Raw genomic sequence first — 21,199 nt, forward strand, 5'->3', positions numbered from 1 at the left:
ATATCATTCTCCACCAATCGCTCTGCTAATTTCCTCTCTCCTTTTCTGACTGGGACAGATATTATGTTCACCAGCCCAGAGATCAATCTTTTCTATTGACAACAACAAAAGGAAAAAAAACGCATATATCACAACCAGTCTGAAGTATCACACCCATCTACTTACACGCTAATACTAGGCCAGTTTTGTTTTGTTTAAGAAACAGATACAAGCCCTTCTAAATTTTAGAAAAATCCAAAACAGAAAATATTTTCAGAGTTCCTGCAGTGACATGTCCTATAGGGTTCTTAATTCTCCAATCATCTGACTCAAAGCTGGACACAACTCCTCTTTCCTTAAGTTGGGTCTAAAATATACATACATCAATACCTTAAAACAATGTGTTAGATTTTACCTGTTTTATTTTTTAAAAATTAAATAATCTATCAGATATGGTTTCTTTAGAAAATGCTTTGAGACACTGTGTTATTTATTTTATTTTTTGGAATTTTAAGTGCAAGTTAAATAGTGTTTCAAAACAAAGTGGTGTCAATATTGTTTTCACTGTTCTGAAATTTACACATTGCCATCATTAGCTAAAATAATCTGAAACAAGTGTTAACGGTAACTAATAATCTTTATGCAACCAACCAGTTTGAAATTATTAGTAACAACAATTATTAGTGAAGCATTTTACCAAATAAACAAACTTCTTTCTTTTTTTCTTCTAAAGCAATCCAAATATTCTCATTTTTCCTGCTAGATTTGGCAGGTTTAGAATTCATTCATTCATTCCCAAACACCTACTATTACTACTACCACCACTATTATGAATAGAACAAGTATCACTATTTAGTTCTTATAATCTATGAAACATAAATCTAGCACAATCATATGCACATGAAGTAATAACTCAATAAATGCAAAGGGACAGATTTATAAAAGCAGTCTCAAAAAATATTACTAAGGATGTTGCTACTGTTTTTTTAAGAGACCAAACTACTCCCTAGAAATTAAAATTGGTGAATATACATACTCTGATCTATATAAACAAGCAGTTTCTATTTTAAAAAAAGAAAAGCAATGCCCTTTATACACCATATTACGACTCTGCTATCATGCAATCAATGTTTCTCATTCTTAACAGAAAAACTTAAACAGGGCCAAGGAGGGGAGACTGGAAGTAAATACATCTAGATGTCAAATATTATTATTTCCAGAAAATGGAAATATGGGTAATTTTCTACACAATTCTGGAATTTCCAATGTGTCTACGCTGAGATAAAAAATATATATTTTGTAAATAGAGGATAAATAAGTATTATTGGGAAAAAGAAGAAAATGGATACTTTTCTTAGATTCAATCATGATTTTTGATAATATTTAGTGCCTCAACAACCATCAACAAAAGGCATCGGAGAGACTGATAAAGTAGAGTCTACCTGTGTGGGCCATATTTAATAATCTCCATTAAACAAATGAAGGAGGCCAAGTATATACAAATCCCCTAGAGTCTAGTCTTTTTCTTCCTTCTCATGACTGCTAAATACAAGACTAATGTCTCGGTTTATCATCAAAAATGGTATAATGGATCTCAGTTTTGAGGCACATAAAATTACCATGTGGATAAACTTCCTTTATAAGATAAATTTCTCAATTATAAATGATCTCCCAATATAGAATATACTATTTCACTTTTTAACTTCACTTGTGTCTATTTTAATCGGAGTATACTGAAGTGAATGGAGAAAAGTTGGCAGGAAGATAGTATTACAAAATATTTTAAATGTACGTTTATAAATTCTTAAATGTTAACATGGCATACAAATACACATTCAAGTAATACACAATGTAAACCTCAAGTTACCCACTGATGATTTTCCTCATTCAACTATTTTTATATATGAAACATTATATCACAATCAATAGGATAACTCACCAAAAAAAAACAAGGAGTTAATGTTTAGATTTTTCAAAATAATGACTTTGGAGTATTATGTTTGTTCTTCATACCTCCAACATAATAAATGATCTTCTGATATAAAATAACGATAAAATGAGTAATGGTAATGAGCACTATGAAATATACATCCAGATTATTTGTGATACTTATTCCACACTGAAGTCCGTATCACATGCAATCAAAAGTAAAATTTCTCTATCTTTAATAATTGCTTTGTTCCAATCCTAAGCCCTCAAATTTGTAAGACCTCATTATGAGGGGAACATATACTGAGACCAGTTTAAAAGCTAAACTCTACCAAGAGGAGAATGCCTAAAACAATTTGTAGTTCTACAAGAGTGTTATTAAAAAGGCTCAACATGTTGTATTACCATGGAAATTGTGGAAAACAGACATTCCCAAACAAATATTACTTTTTCTCAATGGTATGAAGTAATGAAAACCACATGTGTAAATCTGCGATCTGTGCAGTAGTTCAAGCTGCAGCTAATAGAAAATACAGAAAGTGAACTCTGCTATATAAAGGATTTTTGTTACAGAAATATAATGTGAAAACCAGATGCAGACAGAAAACCTTAATCACAGATGGGAATGTAATCACTGGCATACTGAATACTTTTTTGATCAATCTTAACCATATGCGTAATGTATTTATTTTCTAAGGAATGCAATAACTTGAGAGAACCTTCTATTTTAATTCAGTTAACCTCGTATTTATAATGCTTTTATCTTACTCCCCCATCCCTTCAATGTGTACACTGAGCCAAGGTTTTAAAAGGAAGAGTTGCTGGCCTTGGCAAATCCTTCTTGTATCAGTTTATCTTTCAAAGTTTTAATAGGATGTAAAGACTACACACATCAGAATCAACCTCAAAAGCAATCAAGTGCAGTTCCCCATTACTGTGTTTCTCAGTCACTGCCAGGAATCCCTTCACTGCCCAAACACATTTCTCTACAGAATTATATCAACATTTGGGGCAAATTTTCCTTTAGTAAATAAGATAGTTATTCCAAAAATGAGGCTTTAACACACCTCTTTTATCTACCAATATGAACTGAATCAAACCTTTAACTTTTTCCTTTCACAAAAACATCTTGTAACGTAAAGAATGTCCCTTTACTTTAATAAAAATACAATTAGTTTTTGGTTCCAAGGGGAATTACCACAAAAGGAATCTGTTACATCATACCTTACTCAGAAAACATTACCTTAATAAGCACAGTCCCTGACACTGGGTTGTAGCTTACCTTTGTCAAGACCTCCACAACCTTATTCGTAGGACAATTCTGAATCCCCCTGATTTGAAACAGTCAACGGAGCACCACCATGTAGGCCTCACTTTAGGACTACATTCAACTTCCAACAGGAAGTGACTGGGACACTATGTTATTTAGGGTGTCCCTAAACTTCAAGGCCCCAGCTGCACAAGTTTCCTTAAGCTTCTATGGCATATACTCATCCTGATTCTCCTTCTCTCTTCTAACTACTCATCCCCTAATATATGCATAGAAACAAACAGTCCTTATTCTGACATTCAAGATCCTCCATGATTTGGCACTAACCTACACCTTCCAGCCTCTGCTCCGTCCATGCCCTTACAGGGTACAGCTCTTCAATGGATAAACTCCCATAGAATGCGTCACCTCATCTTTATGGCTTTGCCCATTAACTCTTCCACACTTAACGGCCAGCTCCTTTTCAACACTCAGGTTTCATTCAAGTGTAACCTCAGAGACAGTCTTCCCTCCTATCCAAAATAAAGTCTCACCACCACCGGCAGCACCCGCCACCATTCTCTCCAACATTGTTTTTTTTAATTGTCTTCATTACATTTAACACTATGGGGAATAATCTTACAAATGTCTCTATTGCATGCCCCCCTAAACTGTAAGATCTATGAGAACAGGGGTCTTGTCTGTTTTGCTAATAACTCTATCCTCCATACTTAAAACTGTACTTGACACCTAAAAAGAATACTAATGAAATGCTATAAAGGCCCAATTCAATCCCTGTGACCTTCACAAACCTTTCCCTGACCACTCCTGGGGCCCACGATCATTCTTCTTTAAACTTCTTTAAACTATAATAGCATTTATGGTCTATGTCAGGCGGGGCAACCTTTACCTTCCAGACACTGTTCATATGAGCCCATTCCCACCAGTACTGTACATACACAGGCCAGTATGGAAATCACCCAGGGTATCCAGGGCTATGAAGCCAGCCCTTCCTCCCACAGTAAGCAGTAGGATACCACGATTAAGAACTGCAGGCAGCATTAAGTCCATACAACCTCTAAGATGTAAATGCACTCTAGTAGTTTTTATGCATAGACTTATCTCCCAACTGAGTTTATCAATTGAGTTTCCTGTTCTGGAAAGAGATCCCATCTTATTCTCTTGCTGTCTTAGACCTTACCTTGATGCAATATATGCATTTTGTTGTTAACGGCCATGAGGGAAGGGGCCATGTTTATTCAACAGTCTTCATACCCAGTGCGTGGCTCACAGAAAGTGTTCACTCAGTATTGGCTGAGTGAACAAAGGAATAAATGATAACGGAATCACTAGCTAGTTTTTCTTCAAGCCTCTTCCTCTTATTGTGATAAAGCATTATTTTAAAATCCTTCAAGTATTATTTTAAAGATAAAAATTAAACAGAAAGCAGCTGACCAATCTATGAATTATTTTTAGTCAAACTGACAATGCAGGATGATCAAGGAGTTAACAAAGCAGGCAATTTAAAATAGTAAGAAGCTCTAAAATATCTCGTTAAAGATATAATTTAATCTTCAATAAAATAAAATCTCCTAAAATGACTGCACCTTACCTGCACTGACCACTTAGCTCACTGCATGCAGTTGGGCTGGAATCTCAGGTCTTACACTTATTAGCTATTTGATCTTGAACAAGTCACTTAACCTTTCTAAGCTTTAGATGTAAATCTCTACAGTAGGATAATAATACCTAACTCACCGGGATGATGTGAAGAGATAACACTTATAAAGTGCCTATCTTGCCCCTAGTGCAAGTGTTGTTTCATTCAATATGCTCAGTTCCTATCAATCGAGAGTAGAAAGGAGGTAATACCTAGTTTAATATTATGATTTAAAGCATTAAAGCACTAGGTCACTACTCAAAAAATGACCTAGTGCAATCAAAACATTTTCTTTTCTGAAAGTCACTGCTATACTATTAGTGATAAAAGTAAGTATGCTCAGTCAACAATCCCAAAATATGTGGAAGGTGCAGGTCCTAAAACATTTTGCAGTGGAAAAAAATAAAGAACCACAAGCTAATGGTTTGTGATTAATTTCTTCCTCATCTAATTTCATCTATGGAAGAGCACCTCTAGAGAATAAGAGAAGAGAGAACCAATTATTTCCAAAGACTGGTTTCTCCAAATAAAGGCATCTGTTCCATGCCGGCAACTTTCACATGAAAGAAAAACGAGACTTTGAAAGTATCTGTATTCAAGGTTGATGGCCACATGTCTCAAAAAACAAAACAAACAAACAAACAAAAAAACTACGATTATCCAACTGCAAATATTGTCTGGTTGCTGCTGCTTCTTATCAGCTGATATCTCTCTCTCCTCTTTCTTCCCTCTCTTTTCTTCCTCCCTCTCCCTGCCTCAGAAACTTGTAAAGCTATGATATTTTTTGTACTCTAAACAGTAACTTTTCGAAGTACAGTGAGAAGTCTTGATAATTTTCCATTTTAACTTTAGTATAATTCCCACCTGCAGCCTTTGTGGCTGGCCCTGTCCATGGGGAAAAAATGGGGTGGTAGGATTTGAAGACTTCCAGGAGAGTGGTACTGAGCCCTGGAATAGAGAAGCCTGGGAGTCAGAAAATCTACGTTCAGACCTCGCCCCACAACCCATGCAGGGCGACGTTGGGCAAGTGAGGAAGCCTCTAGGAGTGATTTACAAATGAGCTCACTCCCAGGTGAGTGTTAAGTAAGGCAACATGTGAACTTCACTCCACGAAGGCATCTACCGTGCCTCCTCCCCACACATATCTGTCTGAAATTGTTCGGTCACTTGCATTGAGGAACTAAAGGCTGCCCTTCTGAAACCATCTCTTGGAATTGTTACCTGGAAGCAAAGACAGTAAGATGCTTCACCCGCTTTGGTGTTCAGCCACAGAATCTTGGGATGAGACAGACCTGTCATTCTATCCAGTGCCATTCCTAGTTTTAAGGCTGGTTCATCAAGCAACAGCTGGAATCCCACACAATATCAGAGAAAAGACAAGACTGGTGAGTAAAGAGGGAGTGGGAGAGGGGGCTGTAGAAGAGTGCTAGGGAGAAGTGCTCAGCCTGGGGTCTGCCCAGAAAACAGACATGACAACCAAAAGAGGGACGGGAGCCCCTGGCACCTAAGGGATCACTTGAGGGCATGGGAGAGGGAAAGCTGAGAGTCACAAAAATGGTCCTTGTTGGGGCCCTGATCCAAGGGACAGTTCCAGCTCATAAATATGTCCATGTATACAATATTTTGATTACAATTTCAGGGATCTCATCCTTGACAAAAAGTACATTTGTGAGCCATAGGGAGAAAAATAAATAAAACAGGTTAAGATGTGCACTTATGAACATACAAGTGACTTGACCACTTCAATTTACCCAGGGCTGCTATACATGTGGGGTTTTTTTGTTTGCTGAAACTTAAACCTAAAATATGGTGGCAATAAATTGTACATTCTGTGATAAGAGAACACAATAAAAAGGGATCAAGGGGGGGAAACGGATTGGGAAAGAAACGACATGCTCTTGCAACCAAAGATTTCATTTTGATCTCAGCAATGAAATATTTGAGGACAGTATTAAGTAAATAACTTGAAATATTTGAGAACAGTATTAAGTAAATAACATGAGCTTTCACCAAATATTTAATAAAGCATCAAAAAGTACCCCAACTGTTCCAGACTCCTACTTTCAAGGAGCTTACAAATCAGCAGAGAAGTCTGAATCACATGAATAGCAGCAAAATGCTAGATGTGAATAAATTCTATCTTTGAAGAAGAGAGGTCATGAAAACTTGAATAGTTTCATTAGCAACTCAGAAGAGGACAAAGTAGGTTACCTGCAGAAACAGCTCTCAATTAAGGCTGAGGTGAGAAAGGTCTAGCAAATCAGGAGCATTGTCTGACTTGAACATCTCTATATCCCCAGGCATTAAACAGGACTAGACTCCATTAAGAATTTGCTGATTCGTGAAGGTGACGGAAAAGGAACAGCCATAGAGAGGAGAAGATCCTACAGGGGGCTTCCAGAAGAGAGCAGTGGACAGTTCATGAGTGGTCAAGTCAGATGCCTAGCACAAGCAAGCCTTTCTGAAATGATATTGTGCTTTGTATATACCATCTCATGCAATCCACATGACAACCTTACGGGTCATGCCATTATTATCCAGATGAGAATTATTTCCAGATGAAGAGTAGGAGATTCAACAAGTGGCAAAGCACTGGGGAGATGCGTCTCTTCACCACTTCACTTGACTGCCTTCTAGCAGAGAAGAGAACATAATCACCTTCCCCCAGAAGGGCAGAATCCCAGAACCATTCATCCCAAGCTGATGCTACAGTCTCTAACTTTGCAGTGAATGAAACAGGTATGAGATTTGCAGAAAGACTCAGAGGACCAACAGATGTGAAATAAAAATTCTCCTTCCAACCACCAATGCCTGAGCCCCACTTTCTTCCCATAAAGCAACTACTACTGTCAGATTCATATGCATGAGTAGAAGTTTATGCACTTTTGGTAAAAATGTAGCACACTATATACATTGCTCCCTGCTTTTTTCCTTTCACAATATATCTCAGGAATGATTCCATATAAACATATATAAATCGGTCTCATCCTTTTAAAAACTATAGATTGGCTACAGAAGAAAGAAGTCTTAAAAAATCCAATTCTGAGAGATTTTTATCCACACACTCTGAATTTAAAGTTCAAAGAGTAAAAAGAATTCCCATTGTTTTCAAATTAAATGATACTAAACAAATCAAGGTGAAAGTCCCTGAAATAATATTATATTGGTGAACCATAGCCTAAAAGTCCTACATTTTGTTGTTGTTGTTTCTTCCAATAACTAAAATTCCTTAAATAGGGGAGACAATTAACAGTGAGCAATTTAGTAAGAAATGAATAGTGCCCTTTAAGATATAAAAGGGATTCCTTTGCTTTTCTAATATGAGGCCTCCATTTTAAAACAAAAACTTGTGATATCACACATGATAGTATTTTGTTTACAGTCTGCTGATTGTAAAATACATAAAGACAAGTTTCTATTAATTTCAGTAATATTTTAATGCATTTTTGTTCATTTAAAGTGTATTTGAAAAATGTCATTGTGTGAAAAAGTATTTGGTCTGCAGACAATGCTTGTGCTACTGAATGAATGAATGAATGTAGGTTCAAAAGCCCCTTGAAACTCACTGCTCCCCACTCCTCAAGAGTACTGAGCCCAGAGTCTGGGACACGCTGCTGTAGAAGAACAGCTTCTGCCCTCCCATCAACTCCTCCTTGACTCCTTATTCTCTGGTCCCTGCCTTCTCTCCTCTACATAATATTAGAATTGAAAGAAATTTTTATAAATTATTCCCTAAACAAAAGTCCAATGTTTGAAACATGTAAAACAGTTAGGTTGCTCTGGTGGAAAGTTAAGGGTCCAGACCCAGCCCTCCTGACCACTTTTTTATTCTCCCACGTGGCCCAAAGTTACCAGCAAAATGAAAGGAAACTCAAAACAGTTCGAAATCCATGCAAGGAGCCAAAGCATAGGAGCAATGAATAATCAATCCTCCATGCAACCAGTACCCTTTAAGGAAAACCTACGAGGTTAACAGCCCCATCAACATTTCCCAAAAGCAGCTGGATCACGAGAATCCCTGGAGCAGGGATACACAATTGGGTTCTGAGGCTCCTTTCTGGGGGCTGTGATTCTATGAGTCTATGAGGGGTAAGGAAGCTGCCCCTTAAACACTGAAGCAATGCCCAAATTCTGGCAAGCTATGTGCACTGGACATCTAATCTGAGCTGTCATCACTTCCTCCTCTCTAAATCCACCCGATATCCAAGTACTAATTATTTTTCCTTTGCAATGTCTCTGGCATCTGCCTATTCCTTCTTGTCCCACAAACCCAATTCTGGCCATCCTTCTGTAATAGCTAACATCTAAACTACTGCAAAACAAGGTCCCTACCTGGCCTCAGTCTTCCCCCATTCCAAGCCATCTGGCCCACCGCAATCAGACCAACTCTTCAGAAACACAACTTTAACTGGGTCCATGGTTTCCTGTTGCCTGGCACAATTTTTTTTTTTTACTTTGGTTTTATTAAGATTTATTTTACCATGGCATCCTTTGTTCAAAAGAAGTCCAATTAGAAAATCTAATATCTAAAGCAATTTGTCATAAAGAACAGAACTATTCTGGTTTCACAGTGCTGAGAAGATAAACGAAAGGGCCTGAACCCAATCTGGGCACACTCTATGCCACCTCCCAACCCTAAGGGGTCCCATAGGACACAGTTTTTTAAACATCTGGCTTACTCAGAAGATAAAGCTTAATCAAATGCCTTATGATCTTTCTGTTTATTTCCCAATAATCACCCAAGGGTCCTTTTTGCTGTATCTGCATATGTTAATTTACTCTCTCTCTACCCTCTACCCACCCCACCCCAAGACACATCGCTTCTCCCAAAACCTTTTCCAGTCTCCATTCCTGCCTTATAACTGCCCACAACCCCATTACAATAATGTCGCCTTGATAAATCCTACCTGTCTTAAGACAAGGTGAAATTCCAACTCACTCCACCTCTAAAATCTCATTTACTATATCATTTAACTGGTAAGTAATCAAGCCTCTTCATCTTTTGTAGCTATTTAATTTGTCCTGAGCAGGTTTATCATTCAATGGGAACTGAGCTTACTACCTGTTCTGTGCTTCCATCTAACACACTGCTTTACACATAGTAGGCATTCATTAAATATTTATTAATTTACTTCAGATTTACAACCAACAGCAAAAATCTTAATTTTCTTTCAAATATTCTAAAAGGTTTCATTACCAGGGCTACCCAAAGAACATATGCCTTTCTTTTCAAATAGTCAAATTAGCTTTAATGGGTTGCTTATTTTATTACTTTTCATTTATATTTTCCTCTGATATTTTATACCCGCTTTCTCTCGCCAACTCAAAGCTTGACTTGGACAAGTCAATGGAGACTGATCACATTTACTTTCCATTTAGACCTGAATATCAGGTCTAAATGCACCTACCTACCCTTATTTAAACAAAGGATTCGAATTCATTGTCCACATTTGTTTCCCATCAGAGGTCAAATGTGGATCTCATTTCTAAATAAATCTAGCTAAAGATGAGAATGAAAATGTGTGACAGGTAGGGAAAGGGGTTGGGCAATAAAGAATACTTGCCTGACACATGATAAAAGTTACAGAATCCTAACATCACTTAAAAAGAACACTTTCACAGGAAAGGATTACTATGTCAGTCGATAAACATCACAGTTCCAGTCCCAATATCATCTGCTGTTCTTCCCAGCTGTGTTTGCTTATCACTGTGTACATAACATATGCATAGATTCAGAAAATAAACTAGCAGTGTTTCATGACCTGTCTTACAGCTCACATCTTCTTGTATCTTGAGGTTAGGGGAAGGAGTATATAGTACATCTAGTTTTAACAAAATAGAGCAACCAGCTTCCTAAGACTTTGTATTTAAAGCACAACTTGCACCATGCTTACCATATTCACTGGGAGATGACTTCCCAATTTCTAATATTCTGCTTGCCAAATTGGATGTGCATTTGAAATGCTCTCAGCAATGCTGCTGTGGTAGCTCCCTGGCACAACCCTATGCCAGCCTTTGCGGGTACCATAATCTATCTACTTCAGTGTCACCAGGTGCACTCCCCACAAGGTCTAGTGGAAGGGATGTCCCAAACACTCTAACATCTTTCAGCTAGTTTTCTCTCCTGGTGCTCCAATAGACCTGGCCACAGCTAGCTCATCACAGCTCTGGCAATATTTCTTCTCCTATTATTAGGGGCCCCCTAGCTCTTGAGAGCTTATCTTTAGACAAATTGCCATTACATCTCATGGTAATATTTTCTGTTATTTCTCTGATGTAAAATTCAATCCAGTCAAGTCAGGTACCAACTAAGAGTTCACTGCATACATACTTCTAAGACATTCATCTTTGTGGCAAAGAACTTCAATTTGGCCTCCCACCAAACTTGGAATGCCACTGCAAGAGCTTTCTATAACCTATGAAGCCACAGTGATTCCTGTGGTTTCCGTTTCTAGTGACACATGAAAGTAATGTAACGTGCATGTCGTTCCTAGTAAACAGTAGAAGTTTCTACTGCCATCCTGGATGATGACAAAGGGCTTACCTTAATCAAATCAGAAGTGTAAAAATGTAATAGTTCCCAAATTCCAAAGAAATCCAGCCTGGGTTCATTATTAATAATTTCACAAATTAGGATTAAACTTTTAATAATGTCTATATTTTTTCAAAATGAAAGTACAAAAATCAAAGTGTTACTGGTAATAATTGGGCTCTTAACTACTTTTTAGAAGGAACAGCAGACTGTTCTTTAGACAACAGACAGTTTTTTGGTCCTTCTTACTTAACACCTGATTCTAGCCAAATGATAATGTACCCCATTGGTTTAAATAAGCTATTACTTACCAGGTTCTCTCCAAAAATGGTTTAAAGAGGTCATTTTCTAAATTTCCAAGTGACTTAGGTCCAAACCTTGAGACTGTGGAAAGCCTGGTAAGCACAATCAATCACCACCATGCTTTAGCCTCTAGCCCCTCACTCCTGCCCCCAGGCACCAAGTTCACCTTGTCTAGCAACCCTGAGGGAAAAGCATAAAGGCTATTTTCTTTGAGCAAGACCTAAAATCTTTAGTTCCTTCTCACTGCATAAACAGATTCTTCCCTCCATCATTCACTTCTGAAAAAAGTACAGTAACAACTAAAATTTCTGACAATCATCCTAGACCCAGGACGGCTATGGAAAAAATGACTCACTATTCCCCATACCCCTTCTTCACAATGAAGAATAGTGGGGAGATAATGATGTTCCACACTGATTCTATTTCCCAGTTATATGCAGATTAGTAGTGCCCCCAACTCAGAATTAAAACTATAAATGAGGATTTTTTTCATTCTCCTAACCATGGGAAATTCCTGAAAGCCTACTCCTAATATCCTATATAGTCTTGTACATAGGACAGCTGAGAAGCCTAATGATCAATGAGTCTATCATTTTGCTCCTGAAGAATGCACCTGAGGGCTGGAGTGCACCCCATGCCACCCAGAAAGTCAGTGACTGAACTGGAAAGGGAACTCCAGTTTGCCTATTAGGGGAATGCACAGACACTAGATCCTTCTTTTTATAACAGAATAGTTTACACCAGGGGTCCCCAACCCTGTTAGGAACCGGGCCACGCACAGCAGGAGGTGAGGGGCGTGTGAGTGAGCAAAGCTTCCTCTGCCTCTCCCCATCGCTCCTCCATTGCTCACTCTACCGCCCTGAACCTTCCCCCCCACCCGCACGCCCAGTCCATGGAAAAATTTTCTTCCACGAAACCGTTCCCTGGTGCCAAAAAGGTTGGGGACCACTGCTTTCCATTACATAATCAAACTCAAGATGGTACAGAATCCCTCTCCTCTTAGAAGTGACTAGGAAGTGGACCTAGCCAACTGGGAGATGCCGAGATCGAGATATAGAGTGACCAAACTGACTGCGATGGGACAAGCCTCAGGGACTAAGGACACTGGGCAGAAGACCACTCTGGAGTGCTGAATGAGATCAACAGAGGGAACAGGCCTCAAGGCCTCAGTGTAGTGCAGGAAGGTGGTATTCTGATGGGAGAACAGAATTTAGTAATGGAAAAGCCTGGATTAGGAGGCACTGAGGGATACAGAGTGGCATGCATTTGGGCATATCCAAGGATATCTGCTGGCCAGTAGCCAACTGTGATTCCTAGGTTGGGGGCAAGGGCAAATGTAAAGAAAACAGTGGATGCATAGTTCATAACTGCTAAGGAACACGTTAAGCCAGATATTCAGAGAACATGGCTCTAATTATTAGAACTTGGGAACAAAGCAGGTAATTAATTTGGGGAACACAGGGAAACCTCAGTTTTCTAAACTGGAGCAAAAGGTCAAACCAGAAGAACTACTAAAAGAGTGATGGACTAGAGCTCTCTGAAATGAAGAAAGTGAAATGCTGGTTAATCATTTACTTAAAATCAGTGATGACAATGTACATGAAGGTTAATGCCAGGCTCACAGTAGGTCTCTAACATTTGTCCACTCCTCTACTTTCTCCCAAGTCCAACAACTAGGTGGCAGCCCTTGAATGCCCAGAGCACATTCAGTAGTCTATGCCCAAGGTGTTAAAAGATTAATGAATCTAGTCAATCACATTCCCTAAGGCACTTGGAGGTGTTGAGATTGCTGGACAAACAATGGGAAAACTTTACATTTGTGCCCTCCACATTCAACAAGATCTATATCCTAGAGGCCCCGTTCACCCAAATACTGATTTGCCTTAGGGACCCTGATCAATATGAAAGCCCACAAAAGCAAACCCCTACTTCATGAGTTACATTATACAGGTAACCTCAATCAGAACTATCAAAGCAGAGGGATTTTAAGTAGGTCTCTTACAGTCATTGAAAATGTTAGTGGTTCTAAGCAAGATTGATGGTTTAAAACTTTTTCAAACAAGAGGGTCTCAAACCTTAAACCTCAACCATGGGGCATTACTTTTGCAGTGGTTCTGATATAAAAGCCTGAACATCACTTGACAAAGTAAGAACATTCTGAAAAGAATCACAAGAAGCTCTTCCCTGTTCAAGCCACATAAGGCACTGAGGCTTAAAGGCTGATTGTGGCTTCAGCACAAAAAACAACTCACTAGACGATCACACGTACCAAATGATGGGACTGTGTCTGTGAAATAAACTTTCTTCACTGATATGTGATCCAGTGTCATTTCTTCAAAGCGGTAAAGTGCTCGTTGCTATACCAGAGAATATACCCACCAAGGAATATACCCAGATCTCTGAAAGATATGCCACAATCTGGCTTCAAATTGGAAATTACATTCTTTATAAGCATTATTCTTTAGTTGGTTAAATACATGTAATCACAAGTACACACAATGTTGTTTTTCAAACTACCTCTTCTTTTGACTGGTGTTTCAGAAGAAACATTGCATTTGTTAATATCAAATATGCTAATGTGTCACAGTGTCTGTCTTCTCTTTTATCCACTCTGGAGATATTCGGAGCTTATCTCCGAAGAGTGTGTCTGGCAATTCAAGTGTGAAGCTACAAGCTACATAGTCTCTAATTGATCCAAAGCAGTGATCATGTCTCACCCTAGACAAATTACTATAGCCACAAGTCCACCCAACTGCAATTGTGGATGGAGTCAATATTGAACCTGATCCAAATTTCACCAGTCTTCCATCTAACTTAATTCTCTATGTCCAGTTTTACATGGATAGCATTGCCATTCATTTTCTTTTTGCAGGAATGAAGTATTATTTTTATTATGATTATTCATGTTAGAGTTCTCTTTTTAATACTGGATGATTATTTTTTTAAACATGTCTTTCCTAGAAATATCACTAGTAAAATGCATCCAATTTTTCTCTAATGTGGTGCTTTCCCTGTCCATAAAACTTATTTGATTAGCAGTACTATAGAAGCTAAGGCTTTTGTATGCAGGCACTCAAGCATAATGTAATCATTTTATTTAAGCATGAAAAAAATTATTCTGAAAGCCCTGTTAGGTAAAATATCCCTGATTGGTTTAAACTTATATTTGCAGGTATATTAAGGGTGAAATAAATCACGGAATGCCCAGTATGCAATGGAATAGTGTTAACTTTGTTATAATAGTAAGCAGTAAGTTAAAAATTGTAGTATTAGAGAATGTAAGGAATAACTATCATTATAAATAACTGCATTTAAACAGGTTATTTTAAAATAAATTTTGTTTTATGCGAAACCATTTTATATTACAAGGATTTTCACCCATGGAAACCTCTTTCATAGTCAAACGAGATGAGGTCCTAATTGCATAATACCATTTATCTGCTGAGGATAAAAGTGCCAACAAATGAAAATGCACATTAGGCAAGAGATTGTCAGAATAGAAAATTGTCTTTTTTATTTCTTTTTATTTTTTTGTTTTTTTGTTTTTAAATAACCCACTCACATTAACGAAAGACTGCAGTAGCTTCCAAATTATAGGTTGTTATTTTTAGTGGAAGTAGTTCAATATTCATATTGGAGCAGATGTAGCAGTTTAACAAAACAGCTCTTCAAATCCTGCACAAATTGAAAACAGGAAAACTGATTGCATTTTCTCTTATCACTTTCCTTTTCTGAATTGACACTTTTGGCCTTCTGAAAATTTACACATGGCTTTCATCTCAACAGCACCTGCTGATCAAACAGAAACCTAACATTTTCATGAAAATGGTATAAAGAACTAGTTTTGTTCTAAACACTGTAAAGGGCATAAGTTGCCTACTAGATAGCAACAACTGCTGGGTATAAGGCATATTCATAATAGTTTTACATTTTCATTAAGCTTTAAAAAAAATACATTAAGTCCCTTCTGGTTTTTTCCATGTTCACTTTTGTATGATTCAAATTTCTTTGACTCAATGTCTGCCTAATACTTAGTTTTATCATGCAGCGACTATGCAAAATGTGTAAAAGGGTAGCTTACACTAAGATACGGAATATTTAGTATTTTCTCTGCCACTACTTGGAATACACATATTTATCTATATATTGCTGTCTATCCAGGCACATGGGTGTAAAATACACACATCCCATTTTCTCATTCCACCCACAAAAAAAAGCAAAGTCAGGCCCTATTTTTGAAGGGGCCTTACAAATTGTTTTATCAGATACAGATTTAGCAGGTGCTTGAATGTTTGAGGATCCCCAACTGGGGAAAAATGGATGTCACCTGAGCACAGGCCAGTAACGATCTACCAACCACTCAGTGTAAATATCTCTGGGAAGGTAAAGTTAAATCTTGAAAATGGGTATTCTTATATGAAAAATACAAGATTGACAGCTAAGTAGCTTCCCAGATTTTTAAATAAAAGTCCATCACATATTTATCTGTTACACCTAACTCTAAGTAAAATTAAAGATGTTCCTAAGACATGCTCTCTGTCAGTTTCCTAGCAAAAGGGCTCTACCCCTCTGAAGGATTCCAAGTGTCCATTCCCATTCTGCCTGGGTGACAAGGTAACCTCAGGCAGAAATGACATACAGTAATATATGTACCACTCTGGCAAGTTGGCCTGTGAATTTCGGTGTTTCATCATGCTCACTGAGGCAGCAGCAAACCTGAAATGTCAGTATGTTCAGTCAATGGAAGTGAAATAACGGGACTCTATTGTCTTACCCAATCGATCTGCTGTTGTCAACAAGGAAACATGCCCCCCTGGCTTTAAACAAATTTTAATTAGGCTCTTAGTTACTGGTTCATATTTACCTATGAAAACACTTATCTTGACTATGTGTAAGAAGCAAAACAATTGTTTTTCCCACTTTTATCCATTTTAACTACCTTCTAAAGTTAATACTATAATTTTTTAAGTACACTCATGAGTGTATTAAACATTTTTTTAATTAAACAGTTTTATTAGACATTTTAAAATTATTTTTCTTTTAAACCAACTCCAAGAGAAAAAAAATCCCATGGTTCAAATCCAAAACACAAATCTACCTAACAACTTGCTTTCTTTTTCCCTCTAGACCTAGTTGAAACCATACTATAAAATCAACTAATTCCATATTAAAAGTAGGTTTCATTTGCTTTTCTCACTCATTCAAGTACCACCATTAGCATCAATTCACCACCCATTCAAAACATGTCACACAAAACCAAACACAAATGATCAATTCCAAAAGCCTCTACCAATTTTGCTCAGTTTATCAATCTTACAAATAAGGGGTAAATGAAACTCCTGTTATATGGGGGATGGTGCGAAGAAGGGCAGGAGGTGGGGGTGAAAAGAAAATAAGGCATTTAAGCCCTTCAAATTTGCCTAAGTTCTACAGTCCCTCCCTGCACCAGAAGGGAGACAGTCTCACCTTACAATAAAAATAAAAATGAACTAATCAAGTTGTTAAGCAGCTTTTTCTCTCCCCTCTTCATCTAAAGGCTTCAGCATCCCGTCAATAAATAATCTATTGTTCCCCCTTTATCCAGTCTCTTTAAACCTATTCAGAATGGCAAAACTAAACCCAATTAAAGATAAGGCCCTCCGGTAATCTCACCTCCGTGAGTCCTGTCTGGATAGCAGAGGTGATGGGAGATAGCGGCCAGGCCAGGGCTGATGCCTCCTCACCACACACAACAAAAGGCAGATTTCTCTTTCTCCCTCTGCTAATCTTTAAATGTAAATTCTCTCCGCCAGCTAAGAGGAGCGACAGATAACATGTTACATCTTCACTTCTCCTGGTCTTATCGACTTCTGAATCATTGGAAAGGGAGAGAGGAAAAGAGAAACGCAGCCTCCCCACACCCCCCTCCCCCGTTCTTTCCCACCCCTCCTTCCTCCCTGCCCGCCTCCCCTCCCCGTTCACGGAGATTACCTTCTGGCAAAGGAGCGCAGGAGAGGCGGCCGCAGCCGAGGCGGCACCCAGACCGCGGCTTTGTATTCATTAAACACACATCGGAGCTTATCAGAAGTAAAAGGCTTGTCAGGATGGCACATTGTGTGTGAGTGAGTGTGTGAGCGCAGGAGGGAGAGGAGAGAAGCCAACGTGCATCAGGGTGATTACAATATCAGCAGGGCCCAGATGGAGGCAGGAAAATAAACAGAGGGTGCGTGTGAGACGGAGCGGGAGAGGGAGGAAAAGTGGGAGAGACAGAAAGAGACACAAGCTGGAGGGAAGAAACGGAAAGGCAAGGAGGGGGCGGGGGCTCCGGCTCCAGAATGGGGATGGCAAGGAGGGCGAGGTACCCCAAGGCTGGCTGAGGGTGAGAGCCAGCGCTGGGGGAGGGTGGCCTGCATTCCCCAATCTGCCTCTACCCGGAGAGAACGGGAGGAATCCAGACTAGCAAACTGGATTTCCCTGCTCCAGGGCTAGACCGCCAACATTTTGGAGGTTCTGTCAAGGTCAAACGGGGATCAAGAGCTCTCTTTTGGCGGAGCTTATAACAATGAGACATTCACCATCTCACCTCCATCCAAATAGCCACAATTTGCAAAACAAACCTAGTGAGTCCTCACAGCAGTTACATAGCCTTCCAGACCGACCTCAAGTGGGAGTTCCCATCCCTTTCTTTGCTGACCCCAACGGTCCTAATTTCCAACCCCCTACCCACACACACAAAGACCAACCCAGGCAGAGCTTCAAGTGTCCCAGCAGAAGACTTGTGTAGCCAGCATCACTGTGATAAGAAGGCGCACTTGTGATTGGTAGCTACAGGTGACTCTGAGACACCTGCTCCACCTCCAGAAATTGTGTTGGGGAGGGGTTCCTCATGTGTACATCTGAGAGTCTATTTTGGAGGTGGGAATTTAAAACTGAGGCAATCAATCTCGGCTTGAGCTCGGCTCACAGCTCTTCACCCACCCAGAGCCCAGGAATCAATCAGAGAACAAGCAGAGAACTAGCGCTCCTCCATCAGCCCAGAGTTCATCTTCCACCCCATCAGGGTCTGGAGGGAGATACACCTGAGTGGTCTCATGGGAGCCCCTTTCCACTTTTAAGTGCACCCGTCAGACAACATGAACATCTGATCAGATCCTTAATGGAGTGCAGATAATGCAGCAAAGAAGGTTATTTTATTGCGGGGAGAGGGAGTATTTGGTCATGTTGTATTTCAAGGCACTGAAGCTTGGTTAACAAGCTCTCACTGCAGTATGAAGAGTTCAGAATAAAGTAGCCAATAAAGTACACAATTGTTCATGGCATACATTGCAGCCCCAGCTGCAGTGAAACTTCAGATTGTAAAATAGTTTATGCATGAGGTCTCAATATAAAGAGACAAAATAGTTGGGAGGAGGAGGAAATAAGGCTAGTGAGTAGAGAAAAACACTGAAGAGCAAGAGAATTAGCAGCAGCCTCTGCGAGGAGACAAATTTGAAGAAGCCCTTTAGAAAACGAGAAGCACTGTTTAATCAAGCACTCCCCTCCAAATCACTCAGTCAAAAAAGTTTTATGTGTAGTGGATCCTCCTGCCCACCCCAAGAAAATAATTAAGGGAAATTGGATAGGTAAGGTAAAGTGAAAAAAGCTGGGCATTGGTGGGGGAAGGGCATATGTGAAAAATCTTGTCATGCAATGAATGTCAGATGAAAAGGGGTCTGCCACAATCCACCAGTAATCCAATAATGTGGAAAACCTCGTGGTATCACTGAGACGAGAACGAGGTAGTATTTCCCCATAAATCTTCAAAAAGTGAGCAGGTTCAATAGTTAGAGAAGGGTGCAAGGATAGGAAGTAAACCATTTGGCAGGGTATGTTACAAAATCGAGTGCACTCTAAATGGGTGAAAATCTGTCATTCTTACATGTTTTAAATTTAATAAGATTTCTCTCATAAAGGGTCACCTTTCACTTTTCCTCTGTTACAAAAACTGCATTCAGAGTAACCAGACACAATCACATACACCTTCCCCTTTATTACATCTTAGATCAATTGGGACACAAACTACCCACAAACATTTATAAATCCAATGCAACTCTAGGAAGTAAAAAATACAACTTACAAATGCCAACTGATTTTTCCATTACATGCTCTCTGAAAAAATGCTATTTAAAAAACAAAGCCCTACTACTTTCAAACCCAGAAGAGGCTTACATTTTTTCTTTAAAAGGCATCCAGACACTGAAGGCATGAAGAAAACTTCACAAAAGCTTATCTGCCAATGTTCTTATTTTGTAAAGGCACAGTATTTCTATTACTACCTTGTTTGTTCACTGACTTTTGGCTCACGGTTACAGAAAAGATCAACCAATTCTCAAATGGGAAGAATCCATGACTCTCTTCCAAAGCAAACACTTTGCTGCAAAGCTTTCAATTAAAAAAAAGGGGGGGGCAATATAATAAGAAGTATAATCACAGAATAAGTGTACAACAGAAAGTGGTTTCTATAATCACAGCTGTCTTAAAGGCCAGGCTGGAGACTAGAAATCTTAATTTCAACTAGTTCCTTTCTTAATAATAGGTTACCTTCCTATAGGAGCAAGAAGGCCCATCTGCCTCAGGCAGATAAGTTTCGAAGCATTAATTCAGATAAAAATCTAGCATTTTCTTTCTTTCTTTGAGTATGTGAATTCTAGTGTGCTATAATGTGAGAATTCCAACATATGACCATTATGGCATAATATCTCATTGCTCAGCTTGTCATTATTTCATTTGTAATTCTTATGTTAATTATGTTCATAATTACTATAAACAGATGTGGTAGACATTCATGTGACCTTTTATTGCAGAATGCATTCCTCACTCATTTTGCTATAATTTCTCATGTATGTGAAACTGAAATGCAAAAAAAAGAAAAGCTTTCTAATTTTCTAATGTTTTATATGCATAAGTTAAAACAAAACCTACCTTCTACTTCATCTGCATTTCAAAATATTAGAATATTCTTAACATTTAAGCTGCTTTGTAGAACATTTTCAAATTGCACACTGACCCTCACTGCTGCTCACTAAATTGTAGCTATGGATGCCAAACAAAGGCTAGCGTCCGTGTCTAAGTTGTTTGTCTTTTTTTATTTTTAATATCAAAGGTTAATGCAGCAGAATTGTGCTTCAAAACCAAGTGCCTAACAGCTACATGGCAATTTATTCACTCATAACTCAACCATCACCCTCTTTACATAAAACACATTTACAATAAAATCAGTATGGATTTCATTAGCTGTAAACCTCCTCGAATTTCATTTCTTTGGCCCTAATCTATAATTAGTGTGGACAGACAGGTGCAAACCCTTCTCTTCTACAGATGGCTACTGGAAATGGTGCAAAGTAGCTCCTTCTGTTTAAACAACACAGAGATAACCTGTTCTGTCTTATCACTTACAATTACCTCCATTAAACTGAACTAATGTTTGCTTTAATAAAATGTTCACTGTTCTTTAAACATTATTTAGGAACTCTTATATTAATGGCTGTAAAAAAGTGAAGTTGGAAGGTGTCTCTTTAGATAATAATAA

The 21,199-nt window shown here is 38.6% G+C and overlaps 1 protein-coding gene across 1 annotated transcript in view; it reads right to left on the reverse strand.

Annotated features, from left to right (window-relative positions):
• RUNX1T1 (RUNX1 partner transcriptional co-repressor 1) overlaps positions 1 to 17,854 on the reverse strand; it is a 127,930-nt gene extending 110,076 nt beyond the window's left edge. Inside the window, 2 exon segments of the mRNA XM_060287046.2 lie at positions 17,623 to 17,647; positions 17,649 to 17,854. Of these exon segments, the coding sequence (XP_060143029.1) occupies positions 17,623 to 17,647; positions 17,649 to 17,744 (121 nt within the window). The 5' untranslated portion in view covers positions 17,745 to 17,854.
• Positions 17,855 to 21,199: the final 3,345 nt, after the last annotated feature.

The sequence above is a fragment of the Globicephala melas genome, chromosome 17 (genome assembly GCF_963455315.2).
Source record: "Globicephala melas chromosome 17, mGloMel1.2, whole genome shotgun sequence".
In the NCBI taxonomy this organism is placed as follows: Eukaryota; Metazoa; Chordata; class Mammalia; order Artiodactyla; family Delphinidae; genus Globicephala; species Globicephala melas.